The sequence below is a fragment of the Rhipicephalus sanguineus genome, chromosome 3, assembly GCF_013339695.2.
Source record: "Rhipicephalus sanguineus isolate Rsan-2018 chromosome 3, BIME_Rsan_1.4, whole genome shotgun sequence".
Lineage (NCBI taxonomy): Eukaryota > Metazoa > Arthropoda > Arachnida > Ixodida > Ixodidae > Rhipicephalus > Rhipicephalus sanguineus.
The window spans coordinates 221,874,826-221,900,001 of record NC_051178.1 but is presented as its reverse complement, the minus strand read 5'-3'; the positions used below and the strand labels follow the sequence as shown (position 1 = coordinate 221,900,001).

General features: G+C 48.8%; 1 protein-coding gene across 1 annotated transcript in view; it reads left to right on the top strand.

Moving 5' to 3' along the window:
- Positions 1-25,176, top strand: part of LOC119388327 (run domain Beclin-1-interacting and cysteine-rich domain-containing protein) — a gene marked incomplete in the record, with an annotated part of 358,140 nt that overhangs the window by 2,430 nt on the left and 330,534 nt on the right. The window contains 1 exon segment of the mRNA XM_037656030.2: positions 8,115-8,227. Coding sequence (XP_037511958.1) covers positions 8,115-8,227 — 113 coding nt within the window.

The following is a 25,176-nucleotide window of genomic DNA, read 5'->3' as shown; positions in this document are numbered from 1 at the left end:
ATCGCTCGTGGTCGAATTTTCGGCTGGGACGTTTCACTTGGAATGGCCCTATTTGTAAAGAGCACATTCAGAACATATGTACTTACCTAATAGCTCAAGCCAGGAATAGTGGAAAGCTGCACTGAACGGTTGCTGACACCTCAGCTAGCTAGATGTCTGACAGTGTTCTATAATTAGAAACAGTTGGGAAAAGAAAGCCTGAAAAATCTTGCCATTCTTTGTGTAGGAGATTATCGGAAGTGGCTACAAAGCCACCAAAATGGCCATTGGGTGTCATGCCGATATATGAGGGATTCATTAGTAAAGGTTATACTAGGCATTGGGGGCTGCAGAGTAGGAATGGCATGTACTTGTACCCACTTAGTCAGGTAGTTCGTTACTACGAGAAATTTGTTGCCATGCTTGCTGCGAGGATACGGGCCCATGTGATCAATGCCCACCACATCGAACGATTCGTTGGGAGGCGTGATTGGTTGTAAGGGCACAGGATGTGGTTTGGTGAGTACTTCAAAAGAGTGGTAAGCTGGGCTAGTTGGCATGTTTTCATAGTAATAAATGGCACAACAACATAGAGACAAAAGGGAAGAACAACATGGGACGAGCGCTGACTGCCAACGGAAACGTTTATTACGCATAACCATGCTTAAGCCACTGCTGTTTTTTCGTTAGAAGTTTGTTGAGGGGTGCAGCACAGACGACGAAATAGCAGAAGTAGGCCTAAAAACTTTCCAGTTCTGTGGCAGTGGTAGGAGGTGGAATGCTGGCTAAAGCTTGTAACTTTGAAGGCTGATGCTGTGGCTAGAGCACTGCACGGGCTCGGGCCTACCTGAAAACCCAGGCCTGGCCCGGCGCGTGGGCCGGGTTGGACCGGGTAAGGTAGTTCTCACGGCGGACCCGGGCCGGGCTCGGGCCTGATGCTCCGGGCTTAGGGCCGGGCCTGGGTTTGAGGTGGCGGGGTCGGGTCGGGCGGGGCTTGGACATTGCTCCATTCCTTAAGGGACGCTCAAGTGAAACACTGAATCGGTGTAGAATGATAGGGTACTCTCAGAACTCGAATGTCATTCGTCCTACCATTATGAGTTTTTTAATTGAGGAGAAAATCAAGGTCAAAGTTCATTTTTAAATTTCACCCTGAAAACTCCACGCGTGACGTCATGGAGTGGAAACTGTATTTGTCGTATTTCGGGGACTTTCGCTCAACGAAATTTCCTGAAACTTGGTATGATAAGTCTATGGCCTCCTCACAGGTCAATGTACTTCATTTTTACCAATTAGGAACTACGTAGGCCCTAGTAGAGACTGTCAGAATCTATGATGTCACGGTGTCTGCTGTGCGAATTTCTAGGTGGCACCCGCATTTTATTTTTGTGCATTTTATCGCTTACGAAGAGTCTTGAAGCGCGAGCGTCGTGATTTTGGAATTGTAAAAGAGTAACTTACTGATAATAGAAAAATTGTTTTTCTCTTCAGTGTCCCTTTAAGTTAGTTCCACATACGTTGTGCATACATATGTTTCACAGTTCGTCTAAAAAAGCGCTCTTTTTATTTGTGGGGCAATCTATTTGTAGAGGCTTTATGATGGGCAAGTAATGAACTTTTTTTTGCTACTTGCATGTGGGGCTACTTGATTTATCTGAAACAGGCAAGCTAAACGTAAATAGACCAGGCGCTTATATAGTTAACATATCGCTATTCTGTGCTTTATTGGCATTCTTTATTATTTTGTATCCCAAATGTTATTCTGCAGTTGCACAAGTAAATGTAATATAATAAGTTTATACCTCTAACTTATACCGCAAGAGCGATCACAGAGCTCCAAAGCGGGGGAGACATTCTTGAAATTTTCAGCCTTAAAGGGGTCATGAACCACTTTTCCAAGTAATGATCTAATGGCCTCAGTATCGGAGTGTACTGCCTCCCGAATCGATTGCCGCAAAAATTTCTCGAATCCGTCAAGAATCAGTGGAGTTACGGGGGTTTGGCGCACGCTCCCAGCGCTTTCTCTCTTTTCTCGTGCCGACGAGCGCACTGGAAGCTAGACAGGGAGGGATGGCATGGGGGGAAAGAAGTTACGCCAGCGCGCGTCATGAAACGCGATCGCTCTCCCGCTGTGATTCGCTTGCGCGAGTGCGGCTACCGTGTACTGAGGAGTGCGGCGCCGGCAAGTGGCGGCACCCCGCGGCAAGAAGCGCATCTGATCCGAACGCCGCTCTCGATTTACGTCGGCTATCGGCCAATAAGCATGCTATGTCTTTGCGACGTACAGCGGACAGACGCCCCGCCCACCGACGAGAGTGAGAACCGGCCTCTGTTTGAAAAGAGGGTGCCTGGGGGAAACGGCAACTTCGCGCTCCGCTTGTGGCCATTACGCGGCGCGCACGACTGTAATATTTGGCAGAGCAGTTCATAGCCGTGTCAGCTTTCCGCAGGATGTGTTTTTTCAATCAGCCCAAGGGGTGCTTCATGACCCCTTTAAACAACAGGACTTAAACAAGAGGACTACACGAAGTCTCGTTACATAGAATTCCTATAAAGACACCTTCTCTTTCCGTGGTCCCGTCACGGCTTCCAGTGGTTATGTGACACGAGATGGACATGCACAGCCTGCTTTTGGTGCCCACATTGTTAACCCCTGAGCTGAGCTTTCGTCTTGTTCCGCTATATCAGGGGTCTCAAGCTCACCCCAGCTAACGGGCCGCATCCCCGAAAGTTTTACTCCAGCGGGGGAAAGGACAGAGACGAAGATATGAGGGGGAGGCTGGGATAGGTCGTACCAAATGTCAGCTAACGTTGCCATTTGAAATAACTTTTTGATATTTCATATATGGGTCATTTCTGAAGGGTATTTGGCGGCAGAATTGCAACATATGGATACCTATCTCCACAATGACTAAAATCTGGGCACTGATTCTGAAATGTAGAGTTTTGTTTCACGGTTATGTATCAACAAATGGTGGCCGCAGAGGGTAGCCTCACGAAAAAAGAATGATTTAGCCCTGTCCTACACATAGGTCGGCAAGAAATGTGGAGCTCACTCAGACTCACTCATGGAATATATTTTGTCCTTAGCGCTCACTCACACTCAGACTCACCAAAAGTTTCCTTGAGCGGACTCCCTCGGACTCAGACTCACTCAATTGTTTCTCAACCGGACTCACTCCTCCTCAGACTCACCTAAATATTACTTGGACTCACTCAGACTCAGACACACAGCTTGATCTGAGTCTGAGTTAGTCAACTCGTGAGTCCGTTAGCGTATAATTAACCTTCGCGGTCAGGATGTCAATGCACTTAAACGCCAATATCTCGCATAATTGGTGCTGTACAATGCGCATTTTGATCTGTATACCTTCACATACGAGCTATCAGTGATTGCAATTTAGTAAGGACATTTTTATTGAAAGATATGACTCACACGAGATATTTTGATCAAGAACTTCATTTGGAAAATTTTGCGGTGGGAAGGGGGGAGGGGTCAAGGCACGCCTCTGATCAGTAAATATTGAGCTGGCGTATGGACGCTAGTGCGTTGAAGTATCTGTGAGTAGAAATGAGTATCAACGTGAGCCGCCATAAGCTAATAGTAATGCTGAAGCTAGGTAGTTAACTCACGCCTGTGTAGTTTAAGAATGTACTTTAAAGAAAAAAATGGGACGAGGACAGTCTTGTGCGGGCCGCGGGGAGTAGCGGGAGGTCCGCTGGCCGCGTGTTTGAGACCCCTATGCTATATAGTGCGAGAGCTACATGATACTGCCGCAGCAGTGTTGGAATGTGCAGGAATAGCATAGGTACAGTAAACAAGGTGTGGGGCAAGGTGTTCGCTTGACGAATTATCTGGATCGAAAAAAGACAATTACGAATTCCGTGCCAGGTGATGTCCTTTTACTTCGAACCATGTGCATCCAATGAGTAAGCGTCGAGAAGCTTATTTGTGCCTTTATTACCAAACTGGAATGAACCCCGAAAATAGATAGAAATTGCTTCGGCTGCCTTCTGCCAGTTCTACCTGCGTAATTCAATAACCACCTTCTACCAGTACAACATCGTTAGGAAGGCATAAACCATTATAATATATAAAAAAGAGCCCGGGGCAAACCGTGCATAACATACACTGCTGAAAACTGCAAAGAGAAGTCCTCAAAAGGGAGTTTTATAGATGACATTGAAGAGTGGCACGACGTTCGAGAACGAAGGAAATGAAAGGATGAGCTATGTTCATTCTGCGGAGGTCCACAAAGATATTCTAAATTTGCTCCGGTGGTGGAAGTTAAGAACAACGACTGCCGGCGCCTTCACAATTCGCAAGGCAGATGTGCGCCCATGCGGCTAGCGCAAGCAGTGGGAGAAACTTTAGCGCGGCAGGATATGTGATGCAACAGCGCATGGTGTGCTTAAAGCCGAAATCTCCTGACACTTTGATTTTTTGCACTATAACATGTGAATAAACTATAAAGTATGCCACAAAAATCGTATAGACTGTATATACTTCCAGTTGTGTGATGTATGAAAATAATGCTATGACAAAAAGTCTTTCTCTTCCTTTTGGCTGCTTATACGTATTTATGAAAGTGCACGTTTTGCACGCGGTTCATTATAATATTTATATGTAGGTTTGTGTATTTACAACAACGTAATAAATTTGGCCTTCTTCCTCTATTTCTCTTCCTGTGGCAAGGTGCTACTATGCTGAAGACAGGTGCTGCATATCCAGAAGGGTGCACGATCGGCTTTGTCGTTAGAGCATGTTTTACATTTCAACAGAGGGTGCAATAAAAACAAAGTGAAGAGGGCATTCTGTTCTCTGTCTTCTCTGTTTTTATTGCGCTTGATCCCTATCGAAACTGAACTTATGCTGCAAATCAATTTTCTTGCTACTATTATCTGCTACAAAACTCCCTTGGTGATCCCCATTGTATTTGTAAAAAATAATAGGATCAGTATACCACTGCTGAACAAACATTCATTGTACCCAGTATGACCGCTCAACTGTTTCCTCCGTGAGCCCCTTTTTACAAGAAATTACCGTAGGTTAAACGTAACTGTTAACGAAACATGCGCCAACAAAGCGTAGATATTTGCAACTTAAAAAAACTTGCAGTCGATTCCATGTTCGGTCAACACCACCTAGATTAGTGGCTCGGGCCCCTGTTGGGCCTGATCTGCGGTCTACGATCTGCCCGATCTACGAAATTTTTTCTCGGGTTCGGGCCGCGCTCGGGTCTCACTTTGTGTCACCGGGCCGAGTGTGGATGGGTAAATTTGAACGAGTTCCGGGCCCGGGCCAGGGCCGGGCCGTAAATCATGGCCTGTGCAGTGCTATAGCTGTGGCCACTCACAACATGACCCAAGTAGGTAACCTCAGAGTACCAGAAGAAACGAAGGTTTGATGTGGAGCGCACCATCACCTGGGGCAGACAAGACGAGCTCCAGTCGCCGTTGGTGTTCTGAAAACATTGGAGCGTAAACAATGATGTCGTCCAAGTAGACCAACGCCATTGACCACTTCATGTGTACAAGGACCCGGTCCATTAGTTGTTCAAGCGTAGCAGGTGTATTAGAGAGCCCAAATGGGAGACTGTTGAAATGATGCAGGCTATCCGGTGTGATAAAAGCTGTCTTTTCTGCGTCGTTCTCATTGAGGCCAACCTGCCAGTAGCCGGTCGAGTGTCGTGAAATATCTGGCCCCATGAAGTTGATCTAAGGTGTCATTGAGGTGGGGAAGGGGGTATACATCAGGCTTGGTAACGCTGTTTAAGCGGCGATAGTCTACGCAAAATCACATAGTGCCGTCCTTTTTTACGAGGACTACTGGGGACGACCAAGGACTGAACGAGCGAGATATGACTTAAGAGGGTGTTGAGGCAAGCTCGTTGGTACGGATCCATTAGAATGCAGCGCTTAAAGAACACAAACACTTAGAACGAAAACGAGGACGGGCGTTGACTGCCAACAGTTGGTTTATTATGCGTTCACATATATAAAGAGGGCGAGAAAAAGAAGGGAGGGGGAACATGGAAGGAAGAGGAGTTATGCGCATGGGTGTGACTATGACATTATACCAAGCTGCTTCTGATTACTGGCTGAGATATCTGAATTCCTTGTCTGTAAGTGTGAGCGAAGGGGCACTGACACAAGCCGCGCCTTTGCACATCATGAAAAAAGCCAAAGTGTTGCGCTGATACAAGGACAATCTGGCACGTGAAACACTTACAGACAAGGAATTCAGATATCTCAGCCAGTAATCAGAAGCAGCTTGGTATAATGTTATAGTCACACCCATGCGCATAACTCCTCTTCTTCTCGCCCTCTTTATATATGTGAACGCACAATAAACCAACTGTTGGCAGTCAGCGCCCGTCCTCGTTTTCGTTCTAAGTGTTTGTGTTCTTTAAGCGCTGCATTCTAATGGAGCGAGATATGATGCCATGCTGTAACATATCTTCCACATGCATTGTGATCTTGGCGGGTTCAGAAGGAGAAACGCGACGAGAGTTGTGTGCATGGGAAAGCCAGTGTTGATTTTGTGACGGACAAGAGTAGTGCAGCCAAGTTTGCTCATTGTTGAACTGCTGTAAGAACAGAGCAGGGCTGAAAGGCTGCCCCGGACGCCAACACACTTCCAGAGTTTAGTTGCAATGGGCCATCTGATAGGCTGAATATCTGCGCAACGAACGTAGAAGTGGAGGATGGCAAATTCTCTGCCAGGTCTCAAGCAGTCAACAAAAACATTTACACCTAAGCAAGTATCCATGTCACAACGAAGGGCTACATTTTGGTTACGTTGAAAGTCTGCATACGTTGCCAATGCAGGAAAGGAAAGCAGCGGTGGCGAGGCCACACGTTCATTTTGGAGGGGCTTCGGTAGAAGAGCAGACGTTAGTGCATTTGTCAGTGCTGCGAGGTGGCCTGCTTTTGTATGAATGCAGGATTAATTCTTATGCAGCAAGGAAGTAGCATTGGTCAGAAACACAGAAGTACTTGCTATTGGGCTCGTCGGTTCATACTTTGTATTGACCATGATCACTTGGCATAAAATGACGAAAAAAAGGACGGAAGAGGAGCAATGTGAGTGCTAATTTATGACTGATTTATTGCAGCATGGTACGCAGGATATATACAACTTTTTTCCTCCGCCAAGTGCGCAACAACATACCTTCACGCATCACGTCACCGTCAGTACACTCTCTAAAAAAACAACTTTCCGCAGGAAAGAGGGAAATAGATGTGTCACTGATGCTGTTACCCCAGTTTCCTGATATAAAAAGCCTCCAATAATTCTCGCTGCGGCCACACCTTTGCTTTTGCTGAGAATCCTAATCTTGTCCAGCCGTGGCTCACACTGATTTGCATGGCAGTGCACAGGCTTTACCTTTTAAAGATAGCTCACATTCTCTTGCCCGCTCATTCACGCAGCGTCCGGTCTGGCCGACATATGCTGTGCTGCAGGATAGTAGAAACATGTATACTACACCTGTAGCACATATGGCTTGGAGTGTCTACAAAGATTCCACGGCTTCTCCGCAAAAATTTGGCCTTGTCTGGAATTTATACCCTGTACCTTTATGGCACAGCTTTGATTATGATAAACCTGTAATGGTCTCCTTGTGCCACACCTTTTCATGACCTTTGTTCCACCCTAACTTTTTTACAGAACTGACTTGTGATACAAGGAACGTGCAAGAACACATCTTAACGAAGGTGTCCAAAGTCATGGGCACTATCTTGAAAAACTGATACATACATTATTTATGCCTAATTAAGTGTACATTAGGAATGTAAAATTCCAATATTTTTTCAAGTTGATGTAAAATGTCTAATAATGAGTTTACTCTGGAAAGTGTTAAAGCACTTACTGCCCATGTTTGCACTGTTTCAGTTAACCAAGCTCTCAAAAGTTTCTTCAGTGACACTGGTCTTCTGCTGCGCTGTTTTCTTGACAGCTTCCGAGTATACAGCTTCCGAGTATTTGCCTTAATGCCAAGTGATCATATTAAGTCGAATGTGTGTATCACAACCTGAACTAAGTTTTGGAAGCTAATTGTGTGGGAGGGCATCAGAACTGACCGATTCACATGAGAGAGTTTTCGTGAAAGGCAGCATGTTTTCACTTGCAGGCTGTCGACTGGCACCTGCTACTGAGTGCTTCTTCCCCACACCCCACAGAGGCCAGAGTCTTACCAGTTTTCTCTCATCAGCTGACTTTGGCACTTGCGGAGAACTGGACAGGGTGAGTGCAGGATGACTGCATATGTGCTTGCATTGTCTGCAGTTTATTCCAGAGACATTGTTCTGTATGTATTATTAAAACCCTGCTGCTCTAATAGCTGTCAGCTCATTGATGTCACCGCAAAACTTTCAGTTACTTTTGTAAACAGTCGTCGTAGTTCTGCTTGACAACTCATGGAGTCACAAATACAGAAACCAAATGAGAGTGTTGCCATGTTTACGGAAGCAGATATGCCTGAAGGAAAGGACTTTTAACATTTAATATGGTGCGTCTCAGAACAGCTGTTGTGGGATTCATCAAAGAGACTACATCAAAGAGGCTGTATCTGAGTAATGGCTTCAGATTTTATTAAGCCATCCTGGCAGCCTCGCTAAATTGTGATGATGGGTTCGTGGGCCCTCAGACACGGACAGAGTCGAGGACAAGAAAACATTTATACACAACACTCATAAAAAGACAAATACATACACATACACTTGCTGGACACTAATATACAAAATTACTTCCCCCTAAGCCTCAATCCTTGCAGTCCTATACGCCTACGAGAGTATCCGCGCGTCCTGCCTAGTACGGAGTCTATTGTTTCGTAGACGTCACTCACGGCACCGACGACCGCGTAGCTGACACGCTCGCAGCAGGAGAGGCACGACGAGCCGTCGACGTGGCAGACCCAGATCCCGAGCTGCTCGTTCAGGCCCGCACCGGACCACTATGCACCCGGAGTAGCACCGAGTCCACTCAGCATTCGGTAGTGCCGGGCCGGAACACGTGGCGCCAGGACCACGCCTTCAGAAGTCGGTAGTGCCGGACCCCAGAAGCCTCAGCACCATGGCCCGACTCGTTAGCTAGCTGGTCTCGGACACCATCTGGCACACCATCAGTAGTTTGGCCTGGCCCGCTCGCACGTCCACCGCAGGAACACGCCGCAAGGCCTCGCCTGGGACACCCGTTCGCCACAGGAAACGCCAGGCTCGTCCCGGCTGGTCTGATGGCCCCCAGCTCGCGGATCGAACGAGCTGCTTCTTGCTCGATCGCTGCCACGCACGCTCTGCCCGTCGCCGTTCTGAAGCTCACGCGCTTCACGTTGGCCTCTCTCGCGTGCACTCCGTCGTCTTCTTCAGTTTTTGTTTTCGCTTGCTATTAACACCTTCTTACTACATTCCCCCCAACCTTCAGTACGTTGTACACACGTAACACACAGTTCCCGAACATAACACACAAGTTCAAACACAAATGTCCACAAATGCAAAAAATATTGCATTATGATCACAATACTTGATAACAAGTGTGTGTACAACGGCAATCACTGGTCAGTAAAAGCCGCACGACTCATATAGTCAGGATCCACATCGTCTACCAAGAGTGTATTTCTACGTGAAGGTCATATTGCATGAGAAGCAAACCCTACCGTAGAACTCCCTGATTTAGGTGCTTCACTGACTGAATTCAACTATGTGTTTGCCGGTTGCAGCGCATAGCGAATGGCCGGTCATACAGAAAACATAATGGTGAATTGGAGCCACTGCTGTGAGGCTTTCTCCTCCGATTATAGTATACGCGGCTTCGCATAGTAGACCGTGCGGTCATTTGTTGGCGTAGTGGCTTGTGCTCTTCATAATTCTTCAACATGTTTATATGAAAGAGCGTGACTTTATCGCCAAGGTTGACAAGGTAATTGCGTTTGCTGCATCTTTCGATAACTGGAAAGGGACCTTTCCAGGAGAGTACCAGCTTGTTGGTATTGGCTGGTAAAAATTCCAGCACCTGGTCACCTGGAAAAAGTTCACGCTTTCTATCTTTCTTGTTGTAGTATCTTTTCTGCAGTGTCTTAGTCTTCTCCAATTCTTCGTGTGCAAGTGCACAGGTGCGTTCTAACCGTCGCCGAAGCTGCAACATACGTGTGTATGTCGTCTTGGTGTCTTCATCGAGGCGAGCGTTCGTCCAGAGCTCCTTGAGAATAGCCATTGGCCCTCGCACGTATCTCCCATGTAATAATTCAAATGGTGAGAATCCAGTGCTACATTGAGGAAGCTCTCTGTAGGCGAACAGTAATGGACCAATGTAACGGTCCCAACTTTTTGGACGCTCTTAACACATTCGCCCTATCATGTGTTTTAATGTGCCATTAAAGCGCTCAATCAGACCATTAGCCATCGGATGGTATGGCGTAGTGGGCAGCTGTTTGAACGAAAGCAGTCGACTGAACTCCTTCATGACTGCTGACATGAAAGATGTGCCGCAATCACTGACGATCTCTCTTGGTATGCCGACGCGGGAGAACATTTCCAGGAGACCCTCTGCAACCTGCCTTGATTCAACGGAGGGAAGTGCTACCACATCGGGGTATCGCGTTTGAAAATCTATCATTGTCAGTACGTAGCGATTGCCCTTTTCAGACGTTGGTGACAATGGACCGATAATATCGATGCCGACTCTCGTAAACGGTGTCTCGATGATAGGCGCGGTGCCCAAGGGAGCGCATCCTACCAGGTGACGTGGCACTGTCCGTTGACAGATGTCACAAGATTTCATGAAGCATTTTGTGTTGGATTGGACACCTGGCCAGTAGAAGCCTCCAGTGACCCTGCTGACTGTTTTCGTGATACCTTGATGGCCGGCTAAGATGCCTTCGGGGGCTAGTTTCAGCACCACCTCACGCAACTGTCGAGGTACAAGTTGCTCCAATTCAGTCCCATATGGCAACCTGTGCTTATGGAATAAGGTTCCGTCCCGAATGAAGAACACAGTCTCCCGATTATTCGACACGATTTTCTTTCCAACCGTCTCGAAACAATTTCGCAAAGTTTCGTCATCCACCTGATATTTCTGAAGCACCTCACTTTCAACTTCTAAAGCAGGCAGCGTCATCACAGGTAAGGAAGTACCGTAATTACTCGAATCTAGGCCGACCCCGATTCTAAGCCGACCCCCTAAAGTCCGAAGCCCGAAAAAAAAAACCAAAAAAACTTACCTCGAATATAGGCCGGGTATAATTCACAAAGAGAAAACATTTATTGAAAATATGAAGATGAAACGGAGCAGTTGGTTCGTCATCAAGATGCGGCGCTCATTACGAGTCGTCATCGCTGATCTCTTTGTCGCTGTCCTCAAACAGTGCGCAATCCTCGGTGCCATCAAGCGCATTTGATATGCAGCACTTCTTGAAAGAGTGCACGATCAAAGTTCCTGGGATGTCGTCCCACGCTGCAGCCACCCAGCCTGCCAACTGAGACGGTGATGCCCGCTTGATGCGGCCCGTCGGCGTCAGCTGGTGGTCCTCGGTGCTTAACCAGTCCGTGTATAATCCCCGCAGGTGATCCTTGAACAGCTTGTTGATGCAAACATGAAGTGGCTGCAATTGGCCCATCATACCACCCGGTATCACGGCGAGGTCGGTGTCCATTTCAGCCAGCGCACGCGAAACACCTTGCTCCCTTGAAAGCGCCCTCGCCGTCGCCTGGAGCACTTCCGTTGTTACTGGAAGGGCAGCTGCTCGCTGCGTCCGAACGAAGTCTGCTAATGCCGTCTCCATTTCAGGGTGACGGCTTTTCCGTGGACCGGTAAAAGCCATCCTCGTTGCTGCGCACGTGAAGAGCTTCTCCCGTTGGCTCCTTCAGCGATGAACATTCTTTTCGTCCACTCCAAAGTCCCGCCCGGCTTGAACGTTGGAGGACGACTCCGCGGCTAGCACAACTTTCCTTTTATACGCCGCACTATAATGACTACGCTCGTTTGGCGCCATTGAGCTACGCCACACACAGCCCACTCGAAGCGAGACTTGAACTGACGAACGGCTCGCCTCAACACTCGCCACAAAGATAAAAATGGCGGCCTCGCGTGCGTCCTTAAGCCAGGTGTTGGCTCGGCTACTAACGGCTACAGTACTGTCTAGGTGGCGCTAGTTTTGCAACACTTTTTTCGATGAAAAATGGCGCATTTTTCAAAATCCTCGAATCTAAGCCGACCCTGGAGTTTGATACAAAGAAATTCCGAAAAAACTATCGGCCTAGATTCGAATAAATACGGTATGCTTCCTCGTTTCTCCTGCTTTCATAACGAGGACTTCTTCAGGTTGGGGCCACTTTTCCATGTCTTCACGTGAGCGTTCATACGCTTCCTCTGCATTCGATCTTGGTTGGGATGCGGGAAAATCGCCAGATACATTCTGCGTACCATTTATAGCATTCCCTTTGCTAGAGTCTGTGCACGGTGCATGCCTTGTTTTCACATGGCCATGTGGTGCTGACTCAATCCGCGGTGTATCCGGCAATGCTGCGCCCTTGATGTTGCCCACAATGACGTCGTATAATGGGTCAATCATGCACTTAACAAGTACCTCCCCAGTAAACAATTTACATTGCAAAAGGTCTTTTTGCGGTCCAGTAAGTACACTGGGCTCATTGTTCCCGTGAACTTCTCCTTCGGAACCAAGGATTGCCGCACGACGACCGTGTTACAGCCGGTGTCTCGAAGTACATGCACTGGTTTGTTCTCTAGAAACCCCTCCACAACAGGCATGTGAGCGACTCCAACGGTCTCAGATCGTCGACTTGATGTGGCATTGACGATGGGTATTGTTTCACCGTCTCGGAGAACAACGTAGCCACTCTTATGCTGTTCAGGTGTCAAAGCTTCCCGTTTCTCCGACAGCATACATGATGCCTGGTCTTTGCCAAATTTCCTACTGGGGCATCTGTCACTGCTGTGACCACGTTTTTGACATACTTCACATCGGCTCGAAGTATTCCCTTTTGTGCAGGACCAGCAGTCAGCTGCGCGATGGCCTGCCTTGTCACACAGGAAACAGCGACTTGCTGGCCTCTCCATCTTTTTCGCAGACTCCGACTTCGACACCGACGGTTCTGGTTCCTTGGGAATCCGTTCTTTTCCTAAGTTTGTGAGCGCCTGCGCTTCCATGAAGTTGTCCGCAGTCTCGCACAGCGGACTCAGTGTCTTGCAACTTCTTTCCTTGAGAAAGATCCTGAGTGCCGGAGAACAACCCTTCATGAATTGCTCACAAATCATAAGTTCTCTCAAGCTAGCAAAGCTTGTCTCCGTTTTGCCCATCTCCAGCCAACGGTCAAAGTAGCCGGCGAGTCTTGCAGCATACTGCAGACCAGTCTCGTTCTCTTCGGGCTTGGCTTTACGGAACTTTTCTCTGTAGCCTTCCGCAGTATAGCAGAACCTCTGGAGAAGCGCTGCTCTTAGCTGATCATAATTCAGCGCGGCTGTTGGGTTTAACCGGCCTATGACGGTTAGTGCTTCTCCCGTCATACATAGGCTAAGCGAAAGAGCCCACTTTTCACGCGGCCACCCTTGACACGTTGCGACCCGTTCAAACCGCTGCAGGTGCACGTCGAGGTCGTCCCATGTTTCATTGAAGAGCGGTATCAGCTTATGAGGACTGCAGACCTCCGTTATCCCTCTGGTGCTTGTGTTAGATCCTCCTTGCTCATCAGTCTCAGTTGACTGTAGCCTCCCTGTACTCTCCTGAAGTCGAAGCTTCAGCTCTAGGATCTTCAGCTCCTGTTCTTGCACTTTCTGCTGCTGCTCTAGTAGCTTTTGTTGTCGCTCTGCATTTTCTTTCGCAACCTCGCGTTCTTTAGCGCGTTCATCGCGAGCTTGAGCGCAGTCTCGTTCTACCCACTCTCTCAGCTCAGTCTTATCCAACCTTAGCTCTCGGCCGAGTGCAATAAATCTTTCCTTCTCCATGACACAAGCTGTATCTGAGTAATGGCTTCAGATTTTATTAAGCCATCCTGGCAGCCTCGCCAAATTGTGAAGATGGGTTCGTGGGTCCTCAGACACAGAGTCAAGGACAAGAAAACATTTATACACAACACTCATAAAAAGACAAATACATACACATACACTTGCTGGACACTAATATACAAAATTACTTCCCCCTAAGCCTCAATCCTTGCAGTCCTATACGCCTACGAGAGTATCCGCGCGTCCTGCCTAGTACGGAGCTATTGTTCCGTAGACGTCACTCACGGCACTGACGACCGCGTAGCTCACGCACGCTCGCAGCAAGAGAGGCACGACGAGCCGTCGACGTGGCAGACCCAGATCCCGAGCTGCTCGTTCAGGCCCGCACCGGACCAGTATGCACCCGGAGTAATACCGAGTTCACTCAGCATTCGGCAGTGCCGGACCGGAGTATGTGGCGCCAGGACCACGCCTTCAGAAGTCGGTAGTGCCGGACCCCAGAAGCCTCAGCACCATGACCCGACTCGGTAGCTAGCTGGTCTCGGACACCATCTGGCACGTCATCAGTAGCTTGGCCTGGCCCGCTCGCACGTCGCAAGGCCTCGCCTGGGACACCCGTTCGCCACAGGAAATGCCAGGCTCGTCCCGGCTGGTCTGATGGCCCCCAGCTCGCGGATCGAACGAGCTGCTTCTTGCTCGATCGCTGCCACGCACGCTCTGCCCGTCACCGTTCTGAAGCTCACGCGCTTCACGTTGGCCTTTCTCACACGCACTCCATCGTCTTCTTCAGTTTCGTTTTCGCTTGCTTTTAACACCTTCTTACTACAGTCCTATGCGGGCTTCATGTCGGGAAGGAACCACATTAACATATGCAATATGGTGTGGTAGAAGTGTAAAATAAGCACAAAGCGTCGCGCAATGCGAATTCTGTAACCAGGCGTCACACAATGCGAATTGTGCAACGAGTAGGTTGTTGAATGCTTCCAACCCATTACAAAGGCCTCCGCCATCATGCTTCATCGTCATCAGGCACAGCATCAACAAAGCGCATAATGCCTTACATGCGTTTAGCAGGTACCACGGCTCTCCGTAGAATGATGAAAAATGGCATAGTGCCTGCTTCCCTACTTCTCAAAAATTACATTGATTTATAGTGTAGTGGGTTCCTCGCAAGTGCACTTGTATTGGTTGGAAGCCCATAAGCGCATGATCCATTTCCTCGGGGTCTCACTAAAGTTCTTCCCCGCCCCCCCCCCCCCCTCGCGCTCCCACGTCAACGTATGTTATACAGCATGGCGGGAGAGGGAAATAACGACCAGGCGTCACCAAATGCAAATTGCATAACTGGTGGGCTGTTTAAAGATTCCAACCCATTACAAAGGGCTGAGCCATAATTCATCGTCATCAGTCATCGCGTCAACAAAGTGCACATAATGCCTTACAGACGTGTAGCTGGTGCCTTGCTTCTCCGCGGAACGACGAATAATGGCTTAGTAGGTGCTTCCCAACTTCACAAAAATTGTGATTTATGGCGTAGTGGCTACCTTGCTTGTATTTATGGCATAGTGGGTACTTGTATTAGTAGCCCCAAGAGAGCCTACAACCGGTTCTAAAAACGCCGCTCTTCCAGCTTTCGCTGTGACTGTGTTGCGGTTTCAGTGCAGGCCTGACATTTTATATTTACTGTGAACAAGGAACCCGTGCGGGAGCCAAAGCATCTTTGATTTTATGAACTTTCATGGTCAGTTTTGAGTAGAAAACTGATCTAGTTGGTATGGATTCATGCTTAGGACTGCGCAGCGCCTACAAAAATGACAAAGGACGGAAGAAGTGCACACGACATGCTCTGAATATTCTCATATCCAGCATAGATATTCTCAAAGTGTTTAAGGAATGCGGGCTTGGGCTCAGATTCACGGTTGAATTGATGAAAGAAAAGTCTATCTAGTTTCTAGACTTGAAAATTTAATTTTTGCCCACTTGTGTGTTGGCGATACTTTCCATGAAACCGTTGCTTGATTTCAGCTCTAGCCGTTTTAAGCGTATCAAACAGCGGATAGCACTATCTTGCATTCGCTCTGCCTTAGAAAGAACATGTGGACAGGGTCTCCACCATAGTTTTGACGAACAAGTGGCTAGATTAAGGAGAGCAGGATTCCCGGATGTCACAATCGCAAAGGCGTGTGAAAAATTGATGAAGTCCAAAAAGGCAGTGCGGCAAGAGACAACGCAAACTGAAAGCCACTGCAAGCAAAAAAGATCTGCTGTTTTACACTACGCACACAAGCTTTCACATGGCCTGAAAACGTTGCTAAGTGCTACGGAGTGGAAGCCGTCTTTTCCTCCCCAAACAAACTCTCCGGCATGTGCGCCCACGTGAACAAGTACATACAACCCAGTGCGTCAAAAGAAACAAAAAATGAATGCAGTATTAAACACACATTCCAGTTTGTTAATTCGTCGTAGGAATCGTGTATCAGATCCCGTTGTCGTGTGGCAGATCATACATAAGGGCATAGTGGAAGGTGCCTGAATGTTCGATTGGGTGAACATAAGCATTCATTAACGCAAGCGATGCATTCCCACCTAGCAGATCATTGTCATGAGTGCGGGTGTACCCCACACTTTACGGACACCATGGTACTTTTAGGCGTAAAAAGCAGCTTGCCTGAGAAATTACCAAGGCCTTCCACATCAGAAGAAGGAACGAAAGATGCGTTAGTCAACCATCGATTAAACTTTGGCTTGAAGAATACGAATATTTGGTCAGCACATGTGGTAATTTGACATAGAATTTGTTGTGCGAATGTTTAATTACAGCCAGGAAAGTACTTTTCGTTTGGAGCACGTGTCACAAGACTCGATGACTTTTCTAAGTTTCCTTTTTTGCGTTTTTCTGTGAATAAAAATTCGTTGACATCACAGGAAAAAAGCCAGGGGGCGCTCGTCCAGTGCGGATGTGCGAACACGTCGGCTCCTGTTTGTTCAAGCGTTTTGGCACTGATTTTTTGCCTCAACCAGCAAGAACTGTGCATCATTCGACGCCGTTCGTTGCAGTGAACCAGCTGATACTAAAATCTTACCGGTGGGTGAAATTTTTGGACTTACTCAAGACTTTTTACCCCATGCCACGCAGACGCCTAGCGCGTTGACGTGTTTCTCGAGTTCTGCAACAGCGTCGCGACGACGCCTAATGCGTCGTCGAGCTAGCGCATGGCCTCCAACCCCAATGTGTCGGTTGTAGAAGGCATAGACATCAATCCGGAAGAAGTGGAGTGCGCAGGATAGATTGAAGTAGCCAGCAAGAAGAACAAACTTGCTGAGCGGGCGGATTGTAACGCTGGTAACGCGCCCACGTCAGCGACAGGAAGCGGTAACGGTGGCTCCCGCACTGCCGCCTCACAGAACGTGTTGAGGCGTGTTGTGAAAGCTTCCAGGATCCCAAACCTTCCCAGGGATCACTTTAAGACTATTATACGGCCATGTGGAGGGATGGATGTCAAGAAGACAGACCTTCTTATCTTCAAACGCTCACTTGCAAAGGTGGCTTCCCTAACAGCAGAGCAGGTGTTCGACGACACGCTGTGCATGAACCCCTTCCAGGACATTTTCATCGTTGCCACGCCATTCGAGGTGAACGCGCGCATCTACTCCAGGGCCCAAGAGATAAGTATGGGCAAGACTGTCATAGGCTTGGCGGCTTACGTGGCTGCGTCGGACGACACATGTAAAGGAGTGATCCGTGGAATCAATGTGAATCTCAGTGACGCAGAACTGACAGAGATGATCGAAGAATCAAGAAGACACCAAGAGTGATCGTGTTGTTTGATGGACAAAAGATCCGCCAACACGTCCTGTGTGATGGTGTTTGATACCCGTGTTCCTTGTACCGCAGGCAAGTGGACGTGTGTATGCGTGTGGTGATCTGGGCCACAGGTCCGATGTTTGCCCCAAGGACGATGACCAAAAGAAATGCCGCGGATGCGGCGTGCAGTCACCGTCACCGGATCATCAGTGTGATCCCACGTGTGCCTTCTGTGGCGGAGCGCACCCAACGGCGGACTGCAAGTGCAGGAAGCGCTTCCAGGTGCCGTACATCGTGCGCCAAAGATGGCAGCGCCGTCATAGGCGTGCGCGCCGTGGCTCCGACACAGCTGGTGGTGAAGAAGCAATGGCGGAAGAAGAACCCTTCTCCAGCCCTCATCGCAGCAGATCGACATCGAAAGGACGCTCCCGCTCCAGAGGACGCTCCGGCAGCAAATCGCATTCTCACTCCAGAGGGCGTGACAATGGCACCAGCCGCTCCCATTTGAGAGGACGATCGGGTTCCAAGGGCCGAGTCCAGAACCGAGTCCAGAAGCAAATGTCTTGGGCAGACAAGGCCAGGATGAACGTCCCAAGCGGCCAAGAGGTAACGCAGGGCATTTTACCAAAGCAAAAAAGAGAACAATCAGAGATTTTAATGCTTAAAAAAGAAAATGCAGAGCTTAAAGAAGCACTACGTACACTGAGGTCCGAGTTCGAGCTCTTCTGTAACTCGCGTGAACCACGTGAAGTAGCCACACCCATACCGGTTCAAGCAGGAGGGTCGAATAAGCGCAAGGCCATTTCCCCACCCCCGACCGTGGAAAGCGAGGCAATGCAAAGTGACGAGTCCTCCGCTAAGGTCCCTGAGCAAAATGTACTTGCGTCTTTAGTGGCGATTAAGGAATCGCTCAAGCAGATGAGAGAGGCCTTAGCCATTCAATCTAGCACAATCGAGCATATGGATGGGAGCGTCTCCCACCTGACACGTCGAGTAGGAATCCTCGAATCTGAAATGAAAGGGAGTGTCTAGCGTTACGTCTAGACGTAACGGTAGGAGCCGGTGCAGTTACGTCTGGACGTAAGAATAACGAGTCTTAAAAGTTACGTCCAGCGTGACGATACAAATACAGCCCGTTAGACCTTCCGAACCGATTGGCCTCAGTGGCGCAGCGGCTAGCGTGTCGGGCTCGGAACTGCGAGGACGTTGGTTCGAACCTCGCTGCTGCTGCAATTTTTTTTTTCTTTTCTTTTTTTTTTTTGTCTCAGGTGTTGCTGAAGTCTGTTGCCAGAGAAGCGCGACGCGGCTCTTGGGTTACGTACACCTCCGCCTGCCCCGAAGGGGCAGGCTGCGCGGGCTAAACAGCGCGTGACCGTGACCCTGCCAACCGGCCATTGAGCGTTAGCGAAATGGCCGCACTCGCGAAGCGAGGGCGAAGCCACGATTAGGTTGCCGCGCCCGAAGGGCGCAGAGGGCTTTCACTGAGCAACAGGAAAATAATGTACTCACGTTTGTGGAAAGCCACATGACTAGAGTCCCTAGATTTTCCCTGCTCTTCAACAGGGAAAAATCTAGGGACTTTAGTCTGGACGTAACGATAGCGGTGACTACAGTTACGTCTGGACGTAACCCTAGCAACAGCCAAAATGAAAATGATTGACTCTAGCAAACTCAAGATGACCAACACTGGTACGATTCCAAAAGCCAAGATAGTGCAGCAGGATTCGGACGCTACGAATTCGCCGCAGGCTATGCTCCTTTAATAAAATTCTAAATGGTGGGCCAAACCGTAGACATAATTATCTGGCAGTGGAATTGCACAAGTTTCTTAAGGCGTAAAGCTGCTCTACTGCAGCTCATCAAAGCACAAGCATCAATGCCGCACGTCCTGCTCTTGCAGGAAACCCTTAGCGAGAAGGTAGTTCTCTCGGGCTACCATTCGATTAGCCAAAAAGACGCAAATGGTAGCGGTATCGCCACATTGGTCAGGAAAGATACCTCCTTTGAGCAGCACGAAGTCAAAATTTGCGACTCTGATAAGCGATTTGGTCTCGAATCACAAGTAATTGAAATCATTCCCAACGGCAAAATCTGAAGTAACCTACAGTGGAACTTCGATTATACGTCCCCCGGTCCTGCGACGACCCGCGTTTTACGACGAATTGGCTTGGTCCCGGCAAAACCCCCATAGAAATAATGTATTAAAAACCTCAATTGTACGACGCAATTTTACGCCGGCCCCGCCTCGTACGACGCTTTGCTGGACTGTCCGAGAAAAAAAAAAGACCTACGATGACGCGGGCTGGCACGCAAACACACTGCGGCCGGGCGAAAAAAGTCGGGAAACCGAGGAACCGAGTTCGTATCCGCGCTGCCACCACAGGGCCTCTTCAATTTTTCGACACGCGGTCGCGGTCGGCCATAGCTAGCCAGAGCCAACGTTGGCCGGATCCAGCCGGAGCGCATTCGTTTTGTCGCATTGCACTGCGCACTTCCGTTGTCGCCTTTTTTTTTTTCTCTCTCTCTCTTCTTTTGGGTGGTTTTGTAGTGACCGTGACCGTTGTGACCGCAGTGACCGTTGTGAGCAGATAACATGGCAGATAATCTCGAGCTCGCTTTCTAGTATACGATAACTTTCACTACATTTCGTGTCGTTATACCGGACGTGTTGAACGGCGATTGTTGAGCCAATGTTTGCGACAGCCGCGGGAACCGGAACTCGCCGCTGTCTAGCTACCAGAGGGCTGGGGCGTTTTAGCCGCTCGCGATTGGTCGAAGCTTGCAAATCGAATAGGCCTACTGCCGTGCTGCCATTCAGCCATTCCTTCACGTGTTTGCCTCATCGGTTGGTTGTGCTGCGCCGCAGCTGCTGTGTCCACGTGCAAAATTTTCTGTGTTCGGTCATTGGTGTGCGAGGAAGCTTTCGAACTTTTGGTTGCGAGTGCTGCGTCTCGCAATGTCGCGGAACCGAAAACCGCTGACGCTCGGAGAAAAGCTTCGCATAATCGAGGAGGCAGAGAAGCGGAACGGAGCAACAAAGGCCAGCATTGCCCGCGACCTGAACATTCCCGAGTCGTCGCTGAAAACGATCCTCGCGAAGAAGGACAGCATCCTACTAAATGCGGCAAAGTTCGGCCTGAACAGGAAGGCCGCGAAAGATGGCAAATATGCCGCCATGGAGAAGGCCCTCGTTGAGTGGTTGCGTCAGGCCCGCAGTTCAGGAATCGCCGTGGATGGCGCAATTTTGAAGGAGAAGGCTGAGACAGTTGCATTGCGCTGCGGCATTGACGACTTTAAAGCCTCCAATGGCTGGTTGGATCGCTTTAAAAAACGCAGTGGAGTTGTGTACAGCCGCTGCTGTGGAGAGAGCGCGTCAGTCAGCTCCGACACTGTAGAAAAGTGGACTGCATTGCTGCCGGAATTGATACGGGAATACAAACCGTCCGACGTGTTCAACGCAGACGAAACTGGATTATTTTATAATATGCAGCCAGAACAGACATTGGCATTCAAAGGAGAGAGCTGTCACGGGGGTAAGCGAAGCAAGAGCGTCTTACCGTATTGCTTTGCGCTAATGAAGACGGCTCTGAAAAGCTTCCTGCCCTCGTGATCGGCAAGTTTGAGAAGCCGCGATGCTTCAAGAATTTGAAAAGGCTGCCGTGCCAGTACACGTTCAACCGGAAAGCCTGGATGACGGCTGCTATGTTTTCTACATATCTGCAGCAGCTGGACTCCAAAATGGGGCTAAGAACAGAAAGATTCTTCTTCTGCTTGACAATGCGCCATGCCATCCATCAGATATGTCGCATTTGAGAAATGTGAAAGTTGTATTTCTGCCCCCCAATTGCACTAGCCAGCTGCAGCCACTTGACGCTGGCGTCATCAAGTGCATGAAACAGAAATATCGGAAGTTTCTGGTGCAGCGTCGGCTGGCGGGCATGGAACGCAAGCAGTTGGATAAGAAACTTTCTGTGCTTGACGCAATGCACTACATTGCTAGTGCATGGGACGCAGTCACGCCAGAAACTATCGCCAACTCCTTCAGGCACTGCGGCTTTAATAGAAGTGGTGCTTGTTCTACCAGTGAAGCTGCACTGCCTGTTGACGATGAACCAGAGTTCGGGGCAGCCTGGATCTTTCGCGGACTATGTTGGTGCCGACGACGACGTTGCAGTGTGCAGTGAAGTGTCGCTGGATGACATTATCGAAACTGTGCGTCCCGACACTGCAGGAACTTCCGACGAGGAAGAGATGGACGACGCTGCAGAGGCTAGCGTGTCCGTTCCGACTTACGCGGACGTGTTGTGCTACGTCGACCACATTCGGCGGTTTGCTTGCGCACGCGATGAGATCGGCGACTTGCTGCCAGATGTTGCAGCTATCGAAAGAAAGCTGATGCGTCGTGGCTGGGCAAACTCTCAGAAGAAAATCACAGATTTTTTTAAAAGGTGAGAAATAAAGGTTCGTTCACACCTCCGATAAAATGCGTGGTTGTCATTTTTTCAATTAATTTAATCTACGTTCCTCGGAGCAGCGTACGTTTGTGCCGCGGACTTTCTTAGGCATTATGTGCCCGCTGTTGTGGGGCAAAAATGACCGTCACTGCCTATATTCTCGGTTTTTCGATTATACGACGCCCGGATTATACGACGATTTTGCGCGGTCCCCTGAAAGTCGTATAATCGAGGTTCCACTGTATTTGTTTTTAACCTGTATAGCCCTCCTTCGGCTTATAAGCATAACATCCGCTCACTCCTTCATAGGGTCGCAACTGCCGCCAGATCGCACCCTTTAATAGTGGCTGGAGATTTCAATGCTCCCCACCAGTCTTGGGGTTATGTTACGAGGACAAAGAAAGGGGCCAATCTAGTTGCAGCCAGTATAGACTTAAACCTAACGCTTATCTCCGACCCGCGTTTTCCCACGAGGCTGGGAAACTCGGTCGCCAGAGACACGATGCCTGATCTCAGCTTCACTAAAAATGCGGTGGTTCAGTGGTCCAACTTACAGGAGAACTTGGGAAGCGACCACAGCATCATAGAACTCCGGATGGAAATAAGAGCACCATCCACGAGAACCTATAAATATACAGACTGGGACCTTTTTAGGCAAATCAAAGGTGAAGATGAGTCAGTACACGACACCTTCAGTGAACTTTTTGTACAAATCCAGAAGGATGTCGAGAAGGCCACCAAAGAAATAGTAACAGAATTTGATGCCCCAGGGATGGATGCAAGGTTAGCGCACCTCTTGGACACCAAACGCTCTCTCATCGAGAGATGGAAAAAACAAAGGCTTAATCGCAGGCTACGGAAAAAGATTGCGGAGCTCAATCGGCACATTGAGGAGTACTGCTCCGAACTCCATAAACAACAATGGAGGGACACCTGCTCGGCTGCGGACGGGAAAATGCGCAAAGGAGACAAATGGACTCTCTTCAAACACCTCCTAGACGATGGACAATCCAAAGGCAATCAGAAACTAGCCATAGACCGACTTATTGATAAGGAGAAAATGGCAGGCATTTCGGATACTTGCCAACAAGTACCTTCCACTTAGCCAAAACTTAACTTCTGTCCCCCACCGTTATGATGGCGTGCCTTCCCTAGAGTTGGACGCTCCCTTCTTGGAAGCTGAGATCAGGGAAGTGCTCCATAGCGTAAATGGAAGGTCTGCCCCAGGATCCGACGGAGTTACAAATCGGGTCTTAAGAAATTTGGATGATAAAGCCATTCAGGCCTTAGTGAAGGAGATAAACAGGGTATGGGAGGAGGGCGTCGTACCGGAAAGTTGGAAGAGGGCCACAGTGGTCCTAATCCCCAAGCCAGGTAAATCACCCAGCTTGGATCACCTCCGCCCGACCTCTCTTACTTAGCAAAGTAGCGGAACATGCAGTGCACAACAGGATATCGCGTTACATCGAGAGGAATGACCTATTCCTATATAATAGGGTAGGTTTCAGGCTCTCACTTTCTACGCAAGATGTCATGCTCCTGCTTAAAACACAGATAATTGACTTTCCAAGCAAAGATGTAAAAGGGGTCCTCGCACTGGACCTCTCTAAAGCCTTCGATACCGTGAAACACGACTATATCCTTAAGGAGATATCGGCTTTGAACCTGGGAGTTAAATTCTTCTCCTTCGTTGAATCTTTTCTCGAGAGCCGTACGGCGGCAATAAAATTGGGACAATCAATTTCAGAGCCTTTCAAGCTCGGACGAAGGGGTACTCCCCAAGGGGCAGTTATCTTCCCCCTTCTATTCAACATAGCCATGCGCAAGCTGTCGGAAAACCTTTCAACAATTCCTAATGTCGGACACGCTTTATATGCTGACGACATTACAATCTGGTGTCCCGGAGGATCGGAGGTTGCGGTTGAACAAGCTCTGCAGGAGGCTCTGGGCGTTACAGAGTCATTTCTGGAAGGTACGGGACTGGCGCTTTCGCCTTAAAAGTCTGAACTCCTGCTGTACAGACAGGCTAGACGAGGTACTAGGGGTCTCACCCCACTCGATCAGGCGCCCATTAGCGTTTGCACCAAGGATGGTCGCACAATTCCTAGAGTCGATTCTATGAAAATTCTGGGGCTTTTATTAGACTCTAAGGGATGCAACACAAGAACTATAGCCCATCTCACCACAAAAATGGAGGATATTCTGAGATTAATTATGTGGGTGTCCAACAAGAAGGGCGGCATAGGTGAGGATATCCTCCTTAGGGCTCACCACACTTTCCTCACGAGCCATATAATTTACATAGTTGCGGCTCTCAATTGGACCAAAACAGAGAAGGAAAAATTGGACACACTCATGCGCAAAAGTGTCAAAAAGGGGCTCGGCGTCCCAGTCACGACTAGCACAGAAAAGCTCATCAAGTTGGGAGTGCACAATATCATTTCGGAATTAATTGAAGCACAAAGGTCAGCACAAATAATTCGGTTGTCGAGTTTCAAAGCAGGAAGACAATTGCTCGATGCGGCAGGCCTCCGTCCTATCTTCAATCAGGGAGAAACTACGCAACTTGATTATCTAACAAGGAATTCCTTTATTGTAGACCCTCTTCCACGAAACATACATCCCCAACACAATAAAGGTCGTAGGTTGGCGAGGGCTAGGGCTTTCATAAAGCGCCTCTCCGGAACGGAGACATTTGTTGACACGGCGCGCCACGCCAGCAGCAACAAGTTTTCTGTGGCAGTCGTCAGTGACAGGGGAGAACTCCTCTCAGCAGCTTCGGTGGAGACCATAGGTCGGCAAAAAATGTGGAGCTCACTCAGACTCACTCACGAAATATATCTTACCCTTAGGGCTCACTCGGACTCGAACTCACCAGACTTTTCCTCATCCGGACTCACTCGGACTCAGACTCACTATAATTTTTCTCAACCGGACTCACTTGGACTCAGACTCACCAAAATATATTTCACCCGAAC